We start from the raw sequence: 21,016 nt of genomic DNA, 5'->3' as shown, positions 1-21,016 counted from the left end.
AAGTACAGCGCGTTCTTCCAAGAACAACAGTAAAAACCTCCATCTTGACCTTGATTGGCAGGTCTGTGTCATGTGACCACTCACGTGCTGATGGGGGAGTGAAGCCAGCTTTTCCAGAACAACATATGCTGTACTGGGAAGGATGGGTGAGTGTCCCAAAAGGAAAGGAACTGTCCTTTTGACCAAAGAATGAGGGGAATATGTACCCTAATGTTCATAGCAGCAATTTCCACAATAGCCAAACTGTGGAAAGAGCCAAGATGCTCTTCAACAGACAAATGGATAAAGAAGATGCGGTCCAGGGGCACCTGAGTGGCTCTATGGGTTAAGCCTCTGCCTTCAGCTCAGGTCAATATCTCAGGATCCTGGGATCGAGCCCCGCATCGGACTCTCTGCTTAGCAGGGAGCCTGCTTCTGCCTCTCTCTGCCTGCTTCTCTGCCTACTTGTTAACTCTCTCTCTGTCAAATAAATAAAATAAAATAAAAAGAAGATGTGGTCCATATATACAATGGAATATTACTCAGGCATCAGAAAGGATGAATACTCAACTTTTGGGTCAGCATGGATGGAACTGGAGGACATTATGCTGAGTGAAATAAGTCAAACAGAGAAAGTCAATTATCATATGGTTCCACTTACTTGTGGAACACAAAGAATAGCATGGGGAACATTAGGAGAAGGAAGGGAAAAGTGAAGGGGGGTGGGAATCGGAGGGGGAGACAAAGCATGAGAAACAAACTGAGGGTTTTAGAAGGGAGGGGGATAGGGGGATGTATTAGTCCGGTGATGGGTATTAAGGAGGGCATGTATTGCATGGGGCACTGGGTATTGTACATAAACAATGAATCATGGGACACTGCATCAAAAACTAACAATACACTGTATGGTGACTAACATGAGACAATTAAAAAAAAAAAAAAGACTGAGGGGCACAGTCATGACTATCCCCAACCAGGACTGTTATGAACCCTCAGCTACAGAGCTAAGATACCTGCATGTCCTTCCTGGAGGTCAGTGGCTCAGGGAGCAGGGCAGCGTGCAGAGGATGCAACCTGGAGAACAGTTCTTTTCTAGAGTTGCATTTGTTCTGTGCTTTTAAAGCTATCAATAAATCATATGCCCAGATGTTATGATTTCCAAGAACAAAGTCTTCTGTATTTTTTTTCTGCTATATTATTTTACATTCTGAAAACAACGTTATGGGTTTTTGATAAAAATGACAGATACTAAAAAAGACAGATATTCTTTGTAGTAAATTAAAATGCTGTAGGAGAATACACTTAAGAGAACCAGTCTCTCCACTGAGCCTGTGACTCACATATGTGCATGGTTGAATTTTGAATCCCTGCTCAGGTACTTTGCTCCTTTGAGCAAGATAGTCAATCTCACTACATCTCAACTTACCATCTCTCCAAATGAGGCTCACCCTGGTGGAATTGTTATAAGAAATCACTGAGCCCTTACATTGTTGCTTGGGGTCATATCGTTTATCCTCAAGCAGCCTTAGGAGGTGGTTACTGTCATCCCCATCTTATAGAGGAAGAAACTGAGGCTTAGAGACAGGAATTTGCTCAAAACCACACAGGTAGTAAATGCCTTGGCCAGTCTCCACCTGCCCCAGCACTCATGGTCTTACTCCTTGTGCTATGCTCTATGAATTAAACAAAATGGTTTGAGGAAAGCTTTTGGCAGAATGCCTAAGACAGAGAAAGCACTCACATAATTGTGTCCATTTGTACTAATAGCAATGATATGGGTGATATAATGCAGTTTTACATAAAAGGGATGATACATTCAGTACATGCTGTTGTATAGCTGTATTTCTCCCTCAATGAAGACAATAAGCCTCTAAATGCCACCGTGTAGACCGAACCTGAGTAGATGAGTTGATGCTTGCCTTCTGCCCTTTTGCCTTCCTTCCTGTGCTGCCTGTAGGGACCATAAGTGGCCTTTGCTCTGGAGAAGCTACTCCTCTGGGGCTTTTTTTTCAATGTGAGACCACCTTGAGGGTTTTAGAATCTCACACCCAGGTGAGGAGCAAGCTTTCTGTTATAAGCTTCCTGAAAGATTGACATCTTTGAGCCCAGTGATTCTGATTCTAGAATCCATTACTGCAGTCATGGGAAACCATTTAGCTGCCAATACATGCATTATAGAATTGGTGTTTTTTTTTAAGATTTTATTTATTTGTCAGAGAGAGAGAGAGATCACAAGTAGGCAGAGAGAAGAGAGGGGGGAAGCAGGCTCCCCACTGAGCTGAGACCCCCGATGCAGGGCTCGATCCCAGGACTTTGAAATCATGACCTGAGCTGATGGCAGAGACTTAACCCACTGAGCCACCCAGGCGCCCCCTTGGAATTTTTTTTTTAATTTTTTATTTATTTCTTATTTTTTTATAAACATATAATGTATTTTTATCCCCAGGGGTACAGGTCTGTGAATTGCCAGGTTTACACACTTCACAGCAGTCTCCATAGCACATACCCTCCCCAATGTCCATATTCCCACTCCCCCTCTCCTAACCCCCCTCCCCCCAGCAACCCTCAGTTTGTTTTGTGAGATTAAGAGTCACTTATGGTTTGTCTCCCTCCCAATCCCATCTTGTTTCATTTATTCTTCTCCTATCCCCCTAACCCCCCATGTTACATCTCCAAGTCCTCATATCAGGGAGATCATATGATAGTTGTCTATCTCCAATTGACTTATTTCACTAAACATGATCCCCTCAGGTTCCATCCACATCGTCGCAAATGGCAAGATTTCATTTCTTTTGATGGCTGCATAGTATTCCATTGTGTATACATACCACTTCTTCTTTATCCAGTCATCTGTTGATGGACATCTAGGTTCTTTCCATAGTTTGTCTATTGTAGACATTGCTGCTATAAACATCCAGGTGCACGTGCCCCTTCGGATCACTACGTTTGTGTCTTTAGGGTAAATACCCAGTAGTGCAATTGCTGGGTCATAGGGTAGTTCTATTTTCAACATTTTGAGGAACCTCCATGCTGTTTTCCAGAGTGGTTGCACCAGCTTGCATTCCCACCAAGAGTGGAGGAGGGTTCCCCTTTCTCCGCGTCCTCGCCAGCATCTGTCGTTTCCTGACTTGTTAATTTTAGCCATTCTGACTGGTGTGAGGTGATATCTCATTGTGGTTTTGATTTGTATTTCCCTGATGCCGAGTGACGTGGAGCACTTTTTCATGTGTCTGTTGGCCATCTGGATGTCTTCTTTGCAGAAATGTCTGTTCATGTCCTCTGCCCATTTCTTGATTGGATTGTTTGTTCTTTGGGTGTTGAGTTTGCTAAGTTCCTTATAGATTTTGGACACTAGCCCTTTATCTGATATGTCGTTTGCAAATATCTTCTCCCATTCTGTCAGTTGTCTTTTGGTTTTGTTAACTGTTTCCTTTGCTGGCAAAAGCTTTTGATCTTGATGAAATCCCAATAGTTCATTTTTGCCCTTGCTTCCCTTGCCTTTGCCGTTGTTCCTAGGAAGATGTTGTTACGGCTGAGGTCGAAGAGGTTGCTGCCTGCATTCTCCTCAAGGATTTTGATGGATTCCTTTCTCACATGGAGGTCCTTCATCCATTTTGAGTCTATTTTTCTGTGTGGTGTAAGGAAGTGGTCCAATTTCATTTTTCTGCATGTGGCTGTCCAATTTCCCCAGCACCATTTATTGAAGAGGCTGTCTTTTTTCATTGGACATTCTTTCCTACTTTGTTGAAGATTAGTTGACCATAGAGTTGAGGGTCTATTTCTGAGCTCTCTATTCTGTTCCATTGATCTATGTGTCTGTTTTTGTGCCAGTACCATGCTGTCTTGATGATGACAGCTTTGTAATAGAGCTTGAAGTCCGGAATTGTGATGTCACCAACTTTGGCTTTCTTTTTCAATATTCCTTTGGCTATTCGAGGTCTTTTCTGGTTCCATATAAATTTTAGGATTATTTGTTCCAGTTCTTTGAAAAAAATGGATGGTATTTTGATAGGGATTGCATTAATTGTGTAGATTGCTTTAGGTAGCATAGACATTTTCACAATATTTATTCTTCCAATTCAGGAGCAAGGAACATTTTTCCATTTCTTTGTGTCTTCCTCAATTTCTTTCATGAGTACTTTATAGTGTTCTGCATATAGATTCTTAGCCTCTTTGGTTAGGTTTATTCCTAGGTATCTTATAGTTTTGGGTGCAATTGTAAATGGGATTGACTCCTTAATTTCTCTTTCTTCTGTCTTGTTGTGGTGTACAGAAATGCAACTGATTTCTGTGCATTGATTTCATATCCTGACACTTTACTGAATTCCTGTACAAGTTCTAGCAGTTTTGGAGTGGAGTCTTTTGGGTTTTCCACATATAGTATCATATCATCTGTGAAGAGTGATAGTTTGACTTCTTCTTTGCCAATTTAGATGCCTTTAATTTCCTTTTGTTGTCTGATTGCTGAGGCTAGGACTTCTAGTACTATGTTGAATAGCAGTGGTGATAATGGACATCCCTGCCATGTTCCTGACCTTAATGGAAAAGCTTTCAGTTTTTCTCCATTGAGGATGATATTTGCAGTGGGTTTTTCATAGATGGCTTTGATAATATTGAGGTATGTGCCCTCTATCCCTCCACTTTGAAGAGTTTTGATCAGGAAGGGATGCTGTACTTTGTCAAATTCTTTCTCAGCATCTATTGAGAGTATCATATGGTTCTTGTTCTTTCTTTTATTAATGTGTTCTATCACATTGATTGATTTGCGGATGTTGAACCAACCTTGCAGCCCTGGAATAAATCCCACTTGGTTGTGGTGAATAATCCTTTTAATGTATTGTTGAATCCTATTGGCTAATATTTGGGTGAGAATTTTTGCATCTGTGTTCATCAAGGATATTGGTCTGTAGTTCTCTTTTTTGATGGGATCCTTGTCTGGTTTTGGGATCAAGGTGATGCTGGCCTCATAAAATGAGTTTGGAAGTTTTCCTTCCATTTCTATTTTTTGGAAGAGTTTCAGGAGAATAGGAATTAGTTCTTCTTTAACTGTTTGGTAGAATTCCGCCAGGAAGCCGTCTGGCCCTGGGCTTTTGTTTGTTCGGAGATTTTTGATGACTGTTTCAATCTCCTTACTGGTTATGAGTCTGTTCAGGTTTTCTATTACTTCCTGGTTCAGTTGTGGTAGTTTATATGTCTCTAGGAATGCATCCATTTCTTCCAGATAATCAAATTTGTTGGTGTAGAGTTGCTCATAGTATGTTCTTATAATTGTCTGTATTTCTTTGGTGTTAGTTGTGATCGCTCCTCTTTCATTCATGATTTTATTTATTTGGGTCCTTTCTCTTTTCTTTTTGATAAGTCTTGCCAGGGGGTTATCAATATTATTTATTCTTTCAAAGAACCAGCTCCTAGTTCTGTTGATTTGTTCTATTTTTTTTCTTTGGTTTCTATTTTATTGATTTCTGCTCTGATCTTTATAATTTCTCTTCTCCTGCTGGGTTTAGGGTTTCTTTCTTGTTCTTTCTCCTTTAGGTGTAGGTTTATGTTGTGTACTTGAGACCTTTCTTGTTTCTTGAGAAAGGCTTATACCGCTATATATTTTTCTCTCAAGACTGCCTTTGTTGCGTCCCACAGATTTTGAACTGTTGTGTTTTCATTATCATTTGTTTCCATGAATTTTTTCAATTCTTCTTTAATTTCCTGGTTGACCCATTCATTCTTTAGAAGGATGCTGTTTAGTCTCCATGTGTTTGGGTTCTTTCCAGTTTTCCTCTTGTGATTGAGTTCTAGCTTCAGAGCATTGTGGTCTGAAAATATGCAGGGAATGATCCTAATCTTTTGGTACCGGTTGAGACCTGATTTGTGACCCAGGATGTAATCTATTCTGGAGAATGTTCCATGTGCACCAGAGAAGAATGTGTATTCTGTTACTTTGGGATGAAATGTTCTGAATATATCTGTGATGTCCATCTGGTCCAGTGTGTCATTTAAGGCCTTTATTTCCTTGTTGATCTTTTGCTTGGATGATCTGTCCATTTCAGTGAGGGGAGTGTTCAAGTCCCCTACTATTATTGTATTATTATTGATGTGTTTCTTTGATTTTGTTATTAATTGGTTTATATAGTTGGCTGCTCCCACGTTAGGGGCATAGATATTTTAAATGGTTAGATCTTCTTGTTGGACAGATCCTTTGAGTAGGATATAGTGTCCTTCCTCATCTCTTATCATAGTCTTTGGCTTAAAATCTAATTGATCTGATATAAGGATTGCCACCCCAGCTTTCTTCTGATGCCCATTAGCATGGTAAATTGTTTTCCACCTCTTCACTTTAAATCGGGAGGTGTCTTCGCATCTAAAATGAGTTTCATGTAGGCAACATATAGATGGGTTTTGTTTTTTTATCCATTCTGATACCCTGTTCTTTTGATTGGGGCAATTTAGTCCATTTATATTCAGGGTAACTATTGAGAGATATGAGTTTAGTGCCATTGTATTGACTGTAACGTGACTGTTACTGTATATCTGTATATTGTCTCTGTTCCTTTCTGATCTACTACTTTTAGGCTCTCTCTTTGCTTAGAGGACCCCTTTCAATATTTCCTGTAGAGCTGGTTTGGTGTTTGCAAATTCTTTCAGTTTTTGTTTGTCCTGGAAGCTTTTGATCTCTCCTTCTATTTTCAATGATAGCCTAGCTGGATAGAGTATTCTTGGCTGCATGTTTTTCTCGTTGAGTGCTCTGAATATATCATGCCAGCTCTTTCTGGCCTTCCAGGTCTCTGTAGATAGGTCTGCTGCCAATCTAATATTTTTACCGTTGTATGTTACAGACTTCTTTTCCAGGGCTGCTTTCAGGATTTTCTCTTTGTCACTAAGACTTGTCAATTTTACTATTAGGTGATGGGGTGTGGACCTATTCTTGTTGACTTTGAGGGGGGTTCTCTGCATCTCCTAGATTTTGATGCTTGTTCCCTTTGCCATGTTAGGGAACGTCTCTCCAATAATTCTCTCCAATAGACCTTCTGCTCCCCTCTCTGTTTCTTCTTCTTCTGGAATCCCAATTATTCTAATGTTGTTTCGTCTTATGGTGTCACTTATCTCTCGAATTCTCCCCTCGTGGTCCAGTAGCTGTTTGTCCCTCTTTTGCTCAGCTTCTTCATTCTCTGTCATTTGGTCTTCTATATCACTAATTCTTTCTTCTGCCTCATTTATCCTAGCAGTAAGAGCTTCCATTTTTTTATTGCACCTCATTAATAGCTTTTTTTATTTCAACTTAGTTAGATTTTAGTTCTTTAATTTCTCCAGAAAGGGCTTTTATATCTCCAGAGAGGGTTTTTCTAATATCTTCCATGCCTTTTTTGAGCCCGGCTAGAACCTTCAGAATCGTCATTCTGAACTCTAGATCTGACATATTACCATTGTCTGTATTGATTAGGTCCCTAGCCTTCAGTACTGTCTCTTGTTCTTTTATTTGCGGTGAATTTTTCCACCTTGTCATTTTGTCCAGATAAGAGTATATGAAGGAGCAAGTAAAATACTAAAAGGGTGTCAAAGACCCCAGGAAAATGCGTTTTAACCAAATCAGAAGAGACCCCAAATCGTGGGGGGAGAAAGGGGATAAAAAGAGGTTCAGAAAAAAAAAGGGAAAAAATTAAAAGAAAAAAAGAAAAAATATATATATATATATTAGATAAACTAGTTAAAAAACGTTAAAAAAGAAAAGAGTAAAAGTTTAAAAAAATTAGCAGCAGAAGAAAAAAGAATGAAAAAAAAATTGAAAAAAATTAAATTAACTGCAAGACTAAAGAATCATGGGGAGAAAGCCATGAGTTCTGTGCTTTGCTTTCTCCTCCTCTGGAATTGCACTGCTGTCCTAGGTATTGAACCTGCTTTCCTTGGTAGATGAACTTTGTCCTGGCTGGATTTTTTGTTGATCTTATGGGGGAGGGGCCTGTTATAGTGACTCTCAAGTGTCTTTGTCTGAGGCGGAATTGCACTGCCCTTACAGGGGGGCCAGACTAAGTGATCTGCTCCAGTTCGCTTTTGGGAGGTTTTGTTCCCTGAACACTTTCCGTAGCGTTCCGGAGGACGGGAATGAAAATGGTGGCCTCCCAGTCTCCGGCCTGGAGGAGCCAAGAGCCCGGGGCCCCACTCCTCAGTGCACCCCCAGAGAACAGCGCCCAATCACTCCCGTATCCCCGGCCTCCAGCTGCACTTTGAGCTCACCCAGCCTGCGACCGGTTCAAGGTAACCCTGAGCTGAGAGCTCAGTCCTTGGCTCTGTCTCTGGAGCCAGCTTCCTCGTTCTAATACCTGCAAGCTCTGCGACACTCTGACACCCCCGATCCTTCTGTGACCCTGTGGGACCTGGGGCCATGCTGACCCTGCGTGGGCTTCACCCCGGTTTAGCCTCTGGAGCAATGTCCCTCAGCGGAAAAGACTTTTAAAAGTCCTGATTTTGTGCTCTGTTGCTCCACCGCTTGCTGGGAGCCGCCCCTCCCCCCGCTTTCTATCTTCCTGTCGTTTGGATTCACTTCTCCGCCAGTCCTACCTTTCAGAAAGTGGTTGATTTTCTGTTTCTAGAATTGCTGTTCTTCTTCTCTTCGATCTCTCGTTGGTTTTGTAGGTGTTTGCAATGTTTAGATAAGCTATCTAGCTGATCTCCTACTACCTGATGTAGTCTCAGCCTGGTACTTCTCTGCCATCTTGACTCCTCCTCTGGAATTGTTTTTAATAGAAAATGAAATGGGAAAAATTCAGTGTCCAAAGATAGGAGATCAGTTACATAAAGCAGGCTGCATCTATACTGTGGAGAACCCAGGGACTGCTAAAGATGCTGTGGAGAAGACTATGAAAGGACATTAAATTCAATCAGGAAGAGTAACTGAAAAAGAATAGGTTGAAAACAATGTAACTCCATCACTAACTGGATTTTATTGAGTGTCTACGTGTGCCCTACATTGGGTTTATGCACTTAGATACAGGAGTGCAGAAAAAAACCCTTGTTTTCCATGAGTTAATTATGTTCTATTGGAAAGGAGAAATAGAAAATAACAATTTAACATCAGGCACCAAGGTGGCTAATTCAGTTAAGCATCTGTTTGCCTTCAGCTCAAGTCATGACCCCAGGGTCCTAGGATGGAGTCCCATGTTGAGCTGGCTCCCTGCTCAGTGGGGAGCCTGCTTCTCCCTCTTCCTCTGCCCCACCCACCCTGCTCATGCATACTCCCTCTCTCAAATAAATAAAATATTTTTAAAAATTTAAAAATAAAGGGTCTATCAATCAGGAAGTATTACAATTACAATTGTAAATATTTATACCCCCAACTTAGGAGCCCCCAAATATATAAATCAATAACAAAAATAAAGAAACTCATTAATAATAATACTGTAATAGTTGATGTTGAAACCCCACTTATAGCAATGGACAAATTATCTAAACAGAAAATCAATAAGGAAACAATGACTTTGAATGATACCATGGATCAGATGGACTTAACAGATATATTCAGAGCACTTCATCCTAAAGCAGTAGAATACACATTCTTTTCAAGTACACATGGAACATTCTCCAGAACAGATCATATTGGGTCAGAAGTCAGGCTTCAAACAGGTGCAAAAAGATTGAGACCATACCGTGCATATTTTCAGAACACAATGCTATGAAACTTAAAGTCAATTACAAGAAAATAATTTGGAACGACCGCAAATACATGGAGGTTAAAGAACATCCTACTAAGGAATGAATGCATTAACCAGAAAATTAAAGAAGAAATTAAGAAGTACATGGAAGGAAATGAAAATGAATATATAGCAGTCCAGTACTTTTGGGATGCAACAAAAGCAGTCCTAAGTAGGAAGTATATTGCAATACAGGCCTACCTCAAGAAGCAAGGAAAGTCTCAAATATGCAACTTAAACTTACACCTAAGGGATCTAGAAAAGGAACAGCAAATACACCCAGAAGAAGGAAAATAATAAAGATCAGCAAAGAAATAAACAATATAGAAACAAAAAAACCAGTAGAACAGATCAATGGAGCTAAGAGCTGGTTCCTTGAAAGAATTAATAAAATTGATCTATCCCTAGCCAGATTTATCAAAAAGAAAAGAGAAAGGTGCCAAATAAAATCAGGAATGGAAGCAGAGAGATCACAACCAATACCACAGAAATACAAATAATCATAAGAGAATATTATGAAAATTATATGCCAACAAACTGGGCAATCTGGAAGAAATGGACAAATTCCTAGAAACATACAAACTACCAAAACTGAAACAGGAAGACATAGAAAATTTGAACAGACTCCTAATCAGCAAAGAAATTCAATCAGTAATGAAAAATCTCTCAACAAACAGAAGTCCCAGGGGAATTCTATGAAACATTTAAAAAAGAATTAATACCTGTCCTTCTCAAACTGTTCCAGAAAATAGAAATGGAAGGAAAACTTCCAAACTCCTTGTATGAGGCCAGAGTTACCTTGATTCTAAAACCAGACAAATACACCACCAAAAAGGAGAATTACAGGCCAATATCCCTGATGAACATGGATACAAAAATTCTCAACAACATACTTGCAAATCAATCCAATGGTACTTTTTAAAAAATTTTCACCACCATCAAGTGGGATTTATTCCTAGACTGCAGGGGTGGTTCAATATTTGCAAATCAATCAATGTGATATACTACATTAATAAAAGAAAGAATAAGAACCACATGATACTCTCAACAGATGCAGAAAAAACACTTGACAAAATACAGCATCCATTCTTGATTAAAAACCCCTAACAAAGTAGAGATAGATGGAACACACCTCAATATAATAAAGGCCATATTCAAAAGACCCACAGCTAATATTATCCTCAGTGGGAAAAAACTGAGAACTTTTCCTCTAACATCAGGAACAAGACAGGGATGTTCACTCTCACCATTTCTATTTAACATACTACTGGAAATTTTAGCCTCAGCAGTCAGATAACAAGAAGAAATAAATGGCATCCAAATGAGCAAAGAAAAATTCTAACTTTAACTATTTGCAGACGACATGATAGTGTATAAAGAAAACCCAAACAATGCCACAAAAAAATTGCTGGAACTAATACAGGAATTCAGCAAAATTGCAGGATACAAGATCAGCATACAGAAATCTGTTGCATTTCTATACAGCAATAATGAAGAAAAAGAAAAAATGAAGGAGTTGATCCCATTGACAATTGCACCAAAAACAGTAAGATACCTAGGAATAAGCCTAAATAAAGAGGCAAAAGATCTATACTCTGAAAACTATGGAACGCTTATGAAAAAAAATTGATGAGGACACAAAGAAATGGGAAAACATTCATAATCGTGGACTGGAAGAACAGACATTATTAAAATGGCTATGCTACCCAAATCAGTCTACACACTTAGTTCAATCCCTATCAAAATACCACCAGCATTTTTCACAGAACTAGAACAAACAATCATAAAAGACCCCAAATAGCCAAGGCAATCATGAAAACAGAAAAGCAAAGCTGGAGGCATCACAATTCTAAACTTCAAGCTATATTACAAAGCTGTAATCATCAAGGCACTATACAACTGACACAAAAACAGACACATAGATCAGTAGAACAGAATAGAGAACCCGGAAATGGACCCTCAACTCTATGGTCAACTAATCTTTGACAAAGCAGGAAGGAATATCCAATAGAAAAAAGACAGTCTCTTTAATAAACGGTGTTGGAAAAACTGGACAGCAACATGCAGAAGAATGAAACTGGACCACTTTCTTACACCATACACAAAAATAAATTCAAAATGGATGAAAGACCTACATGTGAGACAACAAACCATGAAAATCCCAGAAGAGAACACAGGCAACAACTATTTTGACCTCAGCCACAGCAACTTCTTACTAGTCATGTCACTGTAGGCAAGGGAAACAAAAATGAACTATTGGGACTTCATCAAGATCAAAACCTTCTGAACAGCAAAGGAAATAATCAACAAAACTAAAAGGCAGTGTACAGAGTGACAAATGACATATCTGATAAAGGGCTAATATCCAAAATCTGTAAGGAACTTATCAAACTCAACGCTCAAATAATCCAGTTAAGAAATGGGCAGGAGTATTTTTCTCGTGTGTGTTAGCCATTTGTATATCCTCTTTGGAGAAGTGTCTGTTCATGTCTTCTGCCCATTTTTTGACGTGATTATCTGTTTTGTGTGTGTGGAGTTTCAGGAGTTCTTTACAGATCGTGAATATCAGCCCTTTGTCTGTAGTGTCATTTGCGAATATCTTCTCCCATTCCGTGGGTTGCCTCTTTGTTTTGTTGACTGTTTCCTTTGCTGTGAAGAAGCTTTTGATCTTGATGAAGTCCCAAAAGTTCATTTTCGCTTTTGTTTCCTTTGCCTTTGGAGACACGTCTTGAAAGAGGTTTCTGTGGCTGATGTCAAAGAGGTTACTGCCTATGTTCTGCTCTAGGATTTTGATAGATTCCTGCCTCGTGTTGAGGTGAGATACCACCTTACACCAGTTAGAATGGCCAAAATTAACAAGACAGTAAACAACAAGTGTTGGAGAGTATGTGGAGAAAGGGGAACCCTGTTACACTGTTGGTGGGAATGCAAGTTGGTGCAGGCACTTTGGAAAACAGTGTGGAGATTCCTTAAGAAATGAAAAATAGGGGGTGCCTGGGTGGCTCAGTGTGTTAAGGCCTCTGCCTTCGGCTCAGGTCATGATCCTGGAGTCCTGGGATCGAGCCCCACATTGGGCTCTCTGCTCAGCAGGGAGCCTGCTTCCTCCTCTCTCTCTGCCTGCCTCTCTGCCTACTTGTCTACTACTGTCTGTCAAATAAATAAATAAATAAATAAATAAATAAGAAAAATGAAAAATAGAGCTTTCCTATGACCCTGCAATTGCACTACTGGGTATTTACCCCAAAGATACAGATGTAGTGAAAAGAAGAGCCATCTGTACCCCAATGTTCATAGCAGCAATGGCCACAGGCGCCAAACTGTGGAAAGAGCCAAGAAGCCCTGCAACAAATAAATGGATAAAGAAGATATGGTCCATATACACTGTGGAGTATTATGCCTCCATCAGAAAGGATGAATACCCAACTTTTGTATCAACATGGATGGGACTGGAGGAGATTATTCTGAGTGAAATAAGTCAAGCAGAGATAGTCAATTATTATATGGTTTCACTTACTTGTGGAACATAAGGAATAACACAGAGGATATTGGGAGTTGGAGAGGAGAAGTGAGTTTGGGGAAATTGGAGGGGAAGATGAACCATGAGAGACTATGGACTCTGAGAAACAAACTGAGGGTTTTGGAAGAGAGGTGGGTTGGGGGTTGGGTGAGCCTGGTGGTGGGTATTAAGGAGGGCATGTATTGCATGGAGCACAGGGTGTGGTGCATAAACAATGAATCTTGGGACACTGGGAAAAAAATCTAAAAAAAAAAAAAAGAAGAAGAAATGGGCAGAGGACAATAATAGACACTTTTCCAAAGAAGACATCCGTGTGGCCAACTGACACATGAAAAGATGCTCTATATCACTCATCATCAGGGAAATATAAATCAAAACCGTAATGAGATATCACCTCACACCTATCAGAATGGCTAAAATGAACAACACAAGAAACAGCAGGTGTTGGTGAGGATGTGGAGAAAGGGGAACACTCTTACACTGTTGGAGGGAATGCAAGCTGGTGCAGCCACTCTGGAGAACAGTATGGAGATGACTCAAACAGTTAAAAATAGAACTACCCTACCACCCAGAAATTGCACTACTAGGTACTTATTCAAAGGACAAAAAAATTCAAGTTCAAAAGGGTACCTGCGCCCTGATGTTTATAGCAGGCTTATCAACAATAGCCAAACTATGGAAAGAGCCCAAGTGTTCATCAATGATGAATGGATAAAGAAGATATGATACACACACACACACACACATACACACATAAATTGGAATACTACACAGCCATCAAAAAAATGAAATCTTGCCATTTGCAATGATGTGGATGGAGTTAGAGTGTGTTGTGCTAATTAAAATAAGTCAGTCAGAGAAAGACAAGTACCATATGATTTCACTCATGTGTAAATTAGGAAACAAAACAAATGAACATATGGGAAGGGAGGAAAAAGGGGGGGGAGGCAAACCATAAGGACTCTTTTTTTTTTTTAAGATTTTATTTATTTGACAGAGAGAGATCACAAGTAGGCAGAGAGGCAGGCAGAGAGAGAGGAGGAAGCAGGCTCCCTGCTGATCAGAGAGCCCGATGCAGGGCTAGATCCCAGGACCCTGAGATCATGACCTGAGCCGAAGGCAGAAGCTTAACCCACTGAGCCACCCAGGCACCCCAAACCATAAGGACTCTTAATGACAGAGAACAAACAGGGTCGTTGGAGAGAGGCAGGCGGGGGAGGGGCTGGATGGGTGGTCGGTATTAAGGTGGGCAGTTCTTGTGATGAGCACTGGGTGTTGTATGTAATTGACGAATCACTGAATTCTACTCCCCAAATCAATATTACACTGTATGCTAACTACCTAGAATTTAAATAAAAATTTGGAGGGAAAAATAAATAGCTGCAATCCACTCCAGAAAAGTCATTAACTAATACACCAATATATTAACTTATAAATAACTATATACAATTATATATAATTACACATCAAGGGCAGAGTAGTACCCTGGAAAAATGGAGAGAGAAAATGAAAGTGATAGAAGATGTGTTGGTGTGGTCCTGGTATTCATTTTTTTTTAAAGACTATTTTAGAGAGACAGAGTGTGTGTGTGTGTGTGCAGTTCGGTGGGGGGGTGACGGTTAGAGGAGCAGTGGAAGAGCATGAGAGAGAATCTCAAGCAGGATCCCCAGTGAACACAGAGCCCCATCTCAGGACTCTGAGATCATGACCTCAGATGAAACCAAGAATCGGCTGATTTATCGACTGAGCCCCTCAGGCGCCCCTGGCCGTGGTATTCTAGCGAGGGTGGTCAAGCAAGGCTCACAAGGGCGACATTTGTGCGGAGACTTGAATGAAGTGACAAACGGAACTGTGAGCCATCTGCAAGATCAAAGCCTTTGTGATCCCATGTGTGTTAAAAGACCATGTGTGTCGTTGTCCTGGAAGTCCCTCACATGCGCTCAGGAACAAGCCGATCCGCAACTTCTCTTCAGTGAAGTCACAAACCTTCTCGGAGGCGTGCCCCTCCACTGCTACCATCACTGCTTCCTGGCCACTCTCGGTGGCAGCCCTGACCGCCCCGCAGCCTTTGTCTGCTGAATTGCTCTGTCAGAAGAGGAAGAGCATCCTCCGTCATGAGAAACATGATCTCTCAGAGCAGTGCTGGCCCTGGGCCCCTTCTGGGGCACGGGTAGGCTTTAGCTCAACACTGGCTTCCCCGTGTGTGTATGCATGTATGTGTGCGCATGTGCACACACACCACCAGTTCCTGGACTCCTCCCAATCTGCATAGGCTGATTAGGTCCTTAGGGATCCCCTAAGAAGCTGGAAGAGCACCATCTTTGTCTGTCCCGGCTGTGATAAAGAAATACCACAGACTGAGCAGCTTATAAACAACAGAAACTTATTTCTTACTATCCTGGAGGCTGGGAAGTCTCATCAAGTCACCAGCAGTCTCAGTGTCTGGTGAAGAGCTGCTTCCTCCTTCCTGGACGGCCATCTTCTCACTGTGTCCTCAGGTGGTAGAAGGGGTGAGGAGTGTTCTAGGGTCTCTTTTGTAAGGACCCTATCTCATTCATGACACTTCCCCTCTCAAAGCCCCCACCTCCAAATAACATCACACTGGGGATTAGGTTTCACATGAGTTTTGTGGGAACACAAACATTTGGTTCATAATAAACATTCAGATGTCAAGAACTTTTGGGTGATTTTTTAAAATCTTCTTTTATTTGTTTTTATTTTAGTGCTTTTACATTAATGCATAATACCTGGTTTTTTAAAAATCAAACAATATAAAATGATAGTCAACTTAAAAAGTTGGGGCATCTCGGTGGTTCATTCAGTTAAGAGCCAATTCTCGAATTGGGCTCAGGTCATGATCTCAGGGACCTAGGATCAAGCCCATCAGGCTCCCTGCTCAGTGGGGAGTCTGCTTCTCCCTCTGCTCCTCTCCCCACTCATGTGTGTATGTGTGCTCTCTCTCCCTCTCAAATAAAATAGAACAACTCTTTAAAAAAATAAGAATAAAAATAGTCTTATGACCCCATCTGCATGCAAAATCCCAATGCCCCAACAAGCACCTGTAAACATTTCTTGGGGTTACTACTATAATTGTAACTCACATGCTTATCTTACCATTTCTTACCAACTCTAGACCTTCATAAATAGTCTACTTCTTGCTACCTCTTTCCCTTCCCCACAAAGTTTTATTAAAGTTTTATTAAAACCTTTTATTAAAACCGAATGACCTCAATCACTTAAAATAACACATTTAAGCCACTATTGTTGTCCATATAGTTTAGAAGCCTATCTGGACTCCATCACTGTAAAATGAGGAAATTAGCATGTGAATCATCTCTGTGGTACGAACCACAGAATCCTCTTTCTGCATTCAGGCTTCTGCCACGCTAGCTGGTAACTTGATTTTGCTTTCAGCAAAAAGTGCAAACGTCTTGACAGTGAGGATCTTTCATGCTTTCTTTGTCTGTAAATAGGGTGTGAAAAGTTAATGGCATTTTAATATTCTATATTAAATTATATATATAATTTAATATATATCATTTGCTATAGACCAGAGTCTTGCAGTGAAGTCCATAGAAAGAAGGAAATATAATCTTTGGCCGTGAACCTGGGCCACCTGAAGAAGAATGGGCTATTCACCTCCCTTCTGCTTCAGGAGTTGACAAGTTCTTAACAGTTTTTATTTGCTTCTCATTGAGACCATCACTTTCTACAGCCACTTTTTAGTTGTGCTTTTGTTTTTCCTGGGGTTTCTAATTCTTTTTTCTTATTGACAAAAGAAGGCTGTGGTTCCTTCTTCACCGTCTGTCTTCATTCGTTGGGCTTCTTAATCCTGCGCTCATTGACTGTGTGCACGCCCTACCCCCTCCTTTCAGATCTGCTATGCCCCTGACACCTGGGACTTCCATCCATCGCATGCCTGGATTAACTCCCTCTTTCTAGAGTCCCATGATTTCCACTTTCTTGGATTTTTTTTTTTTTTTGGCTCCCCTAAGTATACCTTAACAGTTTTTCTTCCTAGAAAGCACATCGATTTTCTGAGACCTTACATGTCTGAAAGTATTTTTATTTGGCCCTTATCTGATGATAGTTTGGCTGAGCATAGAGTTCTGAAGTCTTGCCATTTCTTCTCTGGGCTTAGAAAAGCCATGCTCCACTGTCTTCTAGCATTCAGTGTTACTGATTTAAATGTTTAATGCCATTATTATTTTTGTTCATTTGCAAAAATACCCTTTTTTTTTCTGCCTAGAAGCCTCATCTTGGAGGGTCTTCATGAAGACGTATCTAGGTGGCTTTATCTGCTGTACTTTGCGTTGTAATCAATTTATTCTGATTTGCCACTGGTAGAGTCTTTAAACCCTAAAGACTTTTGCCTTTCTTAGCTTGTGGCCATTTTCTTCTGTTATGTGACTGATTTTTTTTCTTTCCTCTCCCTCCTTCCTGGATCCTGTTAGATGCCAAGCCCACTGAATTCATCCTCATGTCTCTTCCTCTGATATGTCCCATCTTTTTGACTTCTTCCTCTGCATTCTGGAAAGTTTATATTGCTTTTAACTTTAGACCTCCTATTACTTTTCTTTCCCCAATCATATGTTCTATGTTCCAGAAAACATTGTCTTCTGATTACTTAATTTTCATATCACCTAGTGTTGTGTGGATAGGATGTGCTGTCTTTTTCAAATCAGTTATTTGAAATTTTTAAAGTTATTTCCATTACCCTAGATTACCTTCATTTCCCTTTCTAAAAGTTTGCTCTTAGTTTATCTGGGTCCTTCTTTCCCATGGCATTGGATTGTTTCAAATATCTACTGATCCCCAGTTATCTATACATATTTTTAACAAAGGACTTTGCTGGTTAATAAAGGTGACTTACATGGGTAGGTTAGTATTCCCAGGAGACCTCTCCTGTGAAACAGGGGTGGGTGTGCTGACTGACAACTCCCAAGTTTATTAGCCAGTCAGGCACCTGGCAGGCCCAGCTGTATGGTAGATGAGTAGGATCTGGTGGGCAGTGTGGGGGGGGGGGGCTCCCCCAGGGCTGTAGAAGGAGGGTTTCACTACAGGTGTAACCCCTACATTCAAGTCCTAGTCTTCTCCAAGTAGGTTGTTCAGTTTTATTAGAGGACTATTTTCTGTTTGGGGCCTAAGGACAAAACAACCTTGGGCCAATTGACCAGCTGATTGGGAATTGGAATAGGGACCAATGGTTGCCTACACAACCATTAAATCAGCTTTCTGAATTCTGTGTTACAACCAGTCCTGCTCTTGGCACCAACCAGCTCCAAATTAGACATCTCGGTCTGGGAGGCCCAGCTCCGTGCCTACCTGGAGGGCAGCATTTTCTCTGATCTTTATGCAATCACTCACTTCCGATTTTCTAGAAATATGTCAAAATCTCTGGTTCTGCTCTTACCCCCATTCTTCATCTGCATGGACTTTTCCCTCCAGCTACCTTCTCACATATCCCTGGCATCTGGGGAGGGAGAGGCCTTCGTATTCATTTTACTTTTCTGAATTCTCTATAATGAGTATCTGTTATTACATTCACAATAAAAGGTACAACAAGAGCTATTCTTAAAATGGAAGGGATTTAGAAGTACTGAGCCAAAAACAGAAGCATCATGACAGTATTCTGTATGGACCATTCCAGCCCTGAGCAAGAAACTGCTTTCCTTCAGTACTTGTAGCTGAATGATGAAGTGGCTGGAGAATCTTGTCCTAGAGCCTGTGTCTCTCTTACGCTTTGTACGCCCCCAGGCTGAATTAGAGGTGTTGTTAATGCAGCACGAGCATGAAATGCAAAGCCTGCTATGAAGCAGGTGTGTCCGTGAGTGGCTGCGAATGGCAGGCACTCACTCACCTGCTGCTGGGTGGACTCAGGCGCGTGCTTCGCTGCTCTCACTTCGGGCCACTCGCTCACCCCCAGGCACCTTGCAGGCGCTGTGTTTGTTTGTTTAAAGAGAGACTGTCTTTCCTAACAGCAGAGGTTTGGAGGAAGGGAGGAACAGAGCAAAGGGCTCACGAAGAGACCATTGGCAAAGTGCCTTTCTGTGCATGGTAATTGTGTCTGCGCCAGCCCTGAAGGCCCTGGGACAGGGTCACTGCTGCTGGGACCGGAAGCTGTGGCGTCACTGGCAGCCTCCTGGGCTGAGTGCTCACTGCCACTAGGGATGGGACTGGCACTGTGACTCTGGCTGTGGCTGCGGCTCCGCTGACCACCCCCATCTCTGCCACTGTCTGAATCTCTGTCACCGGCACGGGCTGGCCTGCGTCCTCAGCACCAGAGTCAGCGTCATGTTCCAAGTCTACATCCCTGATGAATATCTCTTTGTCTGGGCGGCCTGGGCCTCGTCCTCACTGCTGTCGTCCTGGCTGCCACCGCCCTTGTCACTCACCTCGTCCCTGTCAATGACAGCTCTTCTGGGCTTGGCCGGTCACCAGCTGAGGTGAAAGGGGTGCTCGGGCCAAGTGTCTCTCGGCACCCCGAAGACCAGCTCGGTCTTGACCATGTGATAACAAGGTACAGGACTTCTAAGAGCTCCATGAGAGGGAGCTGTCTTTTTGCCCACTGGTCCCTGTGGTCCGAGCAAGTCACAGGCCGGCCTGGATGCAGGAAGTCAAGAGAGATGCTGCTCCACATCTTGACGGAAGGAGCTATGAAGTCCGGTGGCAACTCTCGCTGTCCACCACTTCATAATTCCAGTCTTTGTCTCTCATTTTGTTTTCTTATTCTGTGTCTTCCTCAGGCTTCTGAGGACCCAGTCTCTGGAATGGTTCTACAGTAATGTGAAGAGCCGCTTCAAACGCTTTGGCAGCGCCAAGGTCTTGAAGAACCTGTACCGGAAACACCGGCTGGAGAGTGGGGCGTGCTTCGACATTCTAGGTATGCTGGCGGACCGCTGCTCTGGGAGTCTTTGCGGGGCTGAGGGGATAGAAGGAGGCCTGGTTGGGAGGCCCTGGACACTGGGTGTCCTCAATGGGACAGAGAAAGTTGCTTAAATACGTGGCTCCAATGAGGAGCAGAAATAGGAGGACAAACACCAAAGATTCTGTGAAGTTTGAGTCATCTGGTTCCCACATCCCCAGTGGGCTGTTGGGTGCGTTAAGAAGACCAAAATATTTCTGTGTATTGTGGACATTTTAATTGTAGGCCCCTGGAAATCAAAGATTCTCGATCATCTCCCCCTATGGATGAAACACTGGGATGTCCTCTGTTTGATCACGTAGACTAGGCCTGCCCTCGGAGGGTATGCCCTCCACATCCTTCCCTCATTTCCCAACCTCCACTCACACCAGGCCCAGGACCTGATGTAATGGGAGAGTCGGGAAAGTACGGGCTTCTCTCCCAAGTAGCCTGGAGGGTGGATTCTGCCTTGCTGTTTTTATACACGTAAGACAACCAATGTAATTAGAAAGAGAAATTATCTTCTTTAGTTCTATTAGACTAGCCAGTAGAAAGAAATCATTGTCACAATATGAACATTCTGTCCTCTTTAAAAAGGGTGTGTTTTTTTTTTTCTCTGTCTAAAGGCAGATTTTTTTCATCTCTTTGCTGACACAGGTAAATGCTTTTTATCCACGAGAAAGGGGGGGTGGAAAAAAGATCTCCTCCGTCTCATTTGGAGCCTTTTCACTGTCATTATTTTACATTGTTGTATTCTCAATAAAGTCTTTGGCTGTGTCTTATCTAAAAATATGCCAGCCACTGAGACAGGGCGAAACAGGATGGAAGCATTAAACACAGAGAATCATTAGGGCCTTTTGTGGTGGTTGTTAGACTCTATCTTTCAAACTATTCAGGAAGCCTAAGCTACGAGAGCAGTGCTGAAGGCTTCCACAGATT

The 21,016-nt window shown here is 41.7% G+C and overlaps 1 protein-coding gene across 4 annotated transcripts in view; it reads left to right on the top strand.

The window, feature by feature from the left end:
* LOC123940334 (myosin VIIA and Rab interacting protein) overlaps window positions 1-21,016 on the top strand; it is a 379,886-nt gene that overhangs the window by 276,460 nt on the left and 82,410 nt on the right. For all 4 annotated transcript variants that reach the window (XM_046003035.1, XM_046003036.1, XM_046003032.1 and 1 more), the window contains exon 4: window positions 19,920-20,056. In XM_046003035.1, the coding sequence (XP_045858991.1) occupies window positions 19,920-20,056 (137 nt within the window). The remainder of the gene's footprint in view (window positions 1-19,919; window positions 20,057-21,016) is intronic.

This window comes from Meles meles, chromosome 4, assembly GCF_922984935.1.
Source record: "Meles meles chromosome 4, mMelMel3.1 paternal haplotype, whole genome shotgun sequence".
NCBI classification, from domain to species: domain Eukaryota; kingdom Metazoa; phylum Chordata; class Mammalia; order Carnivora; family Mustelidae; genus Meles; species Meles meles.
The sequence above is the reverse complement of the archived record's forward strand: the minus strand, read 5'-3'. Positions and strand labels throughout refer to the sequence as shown.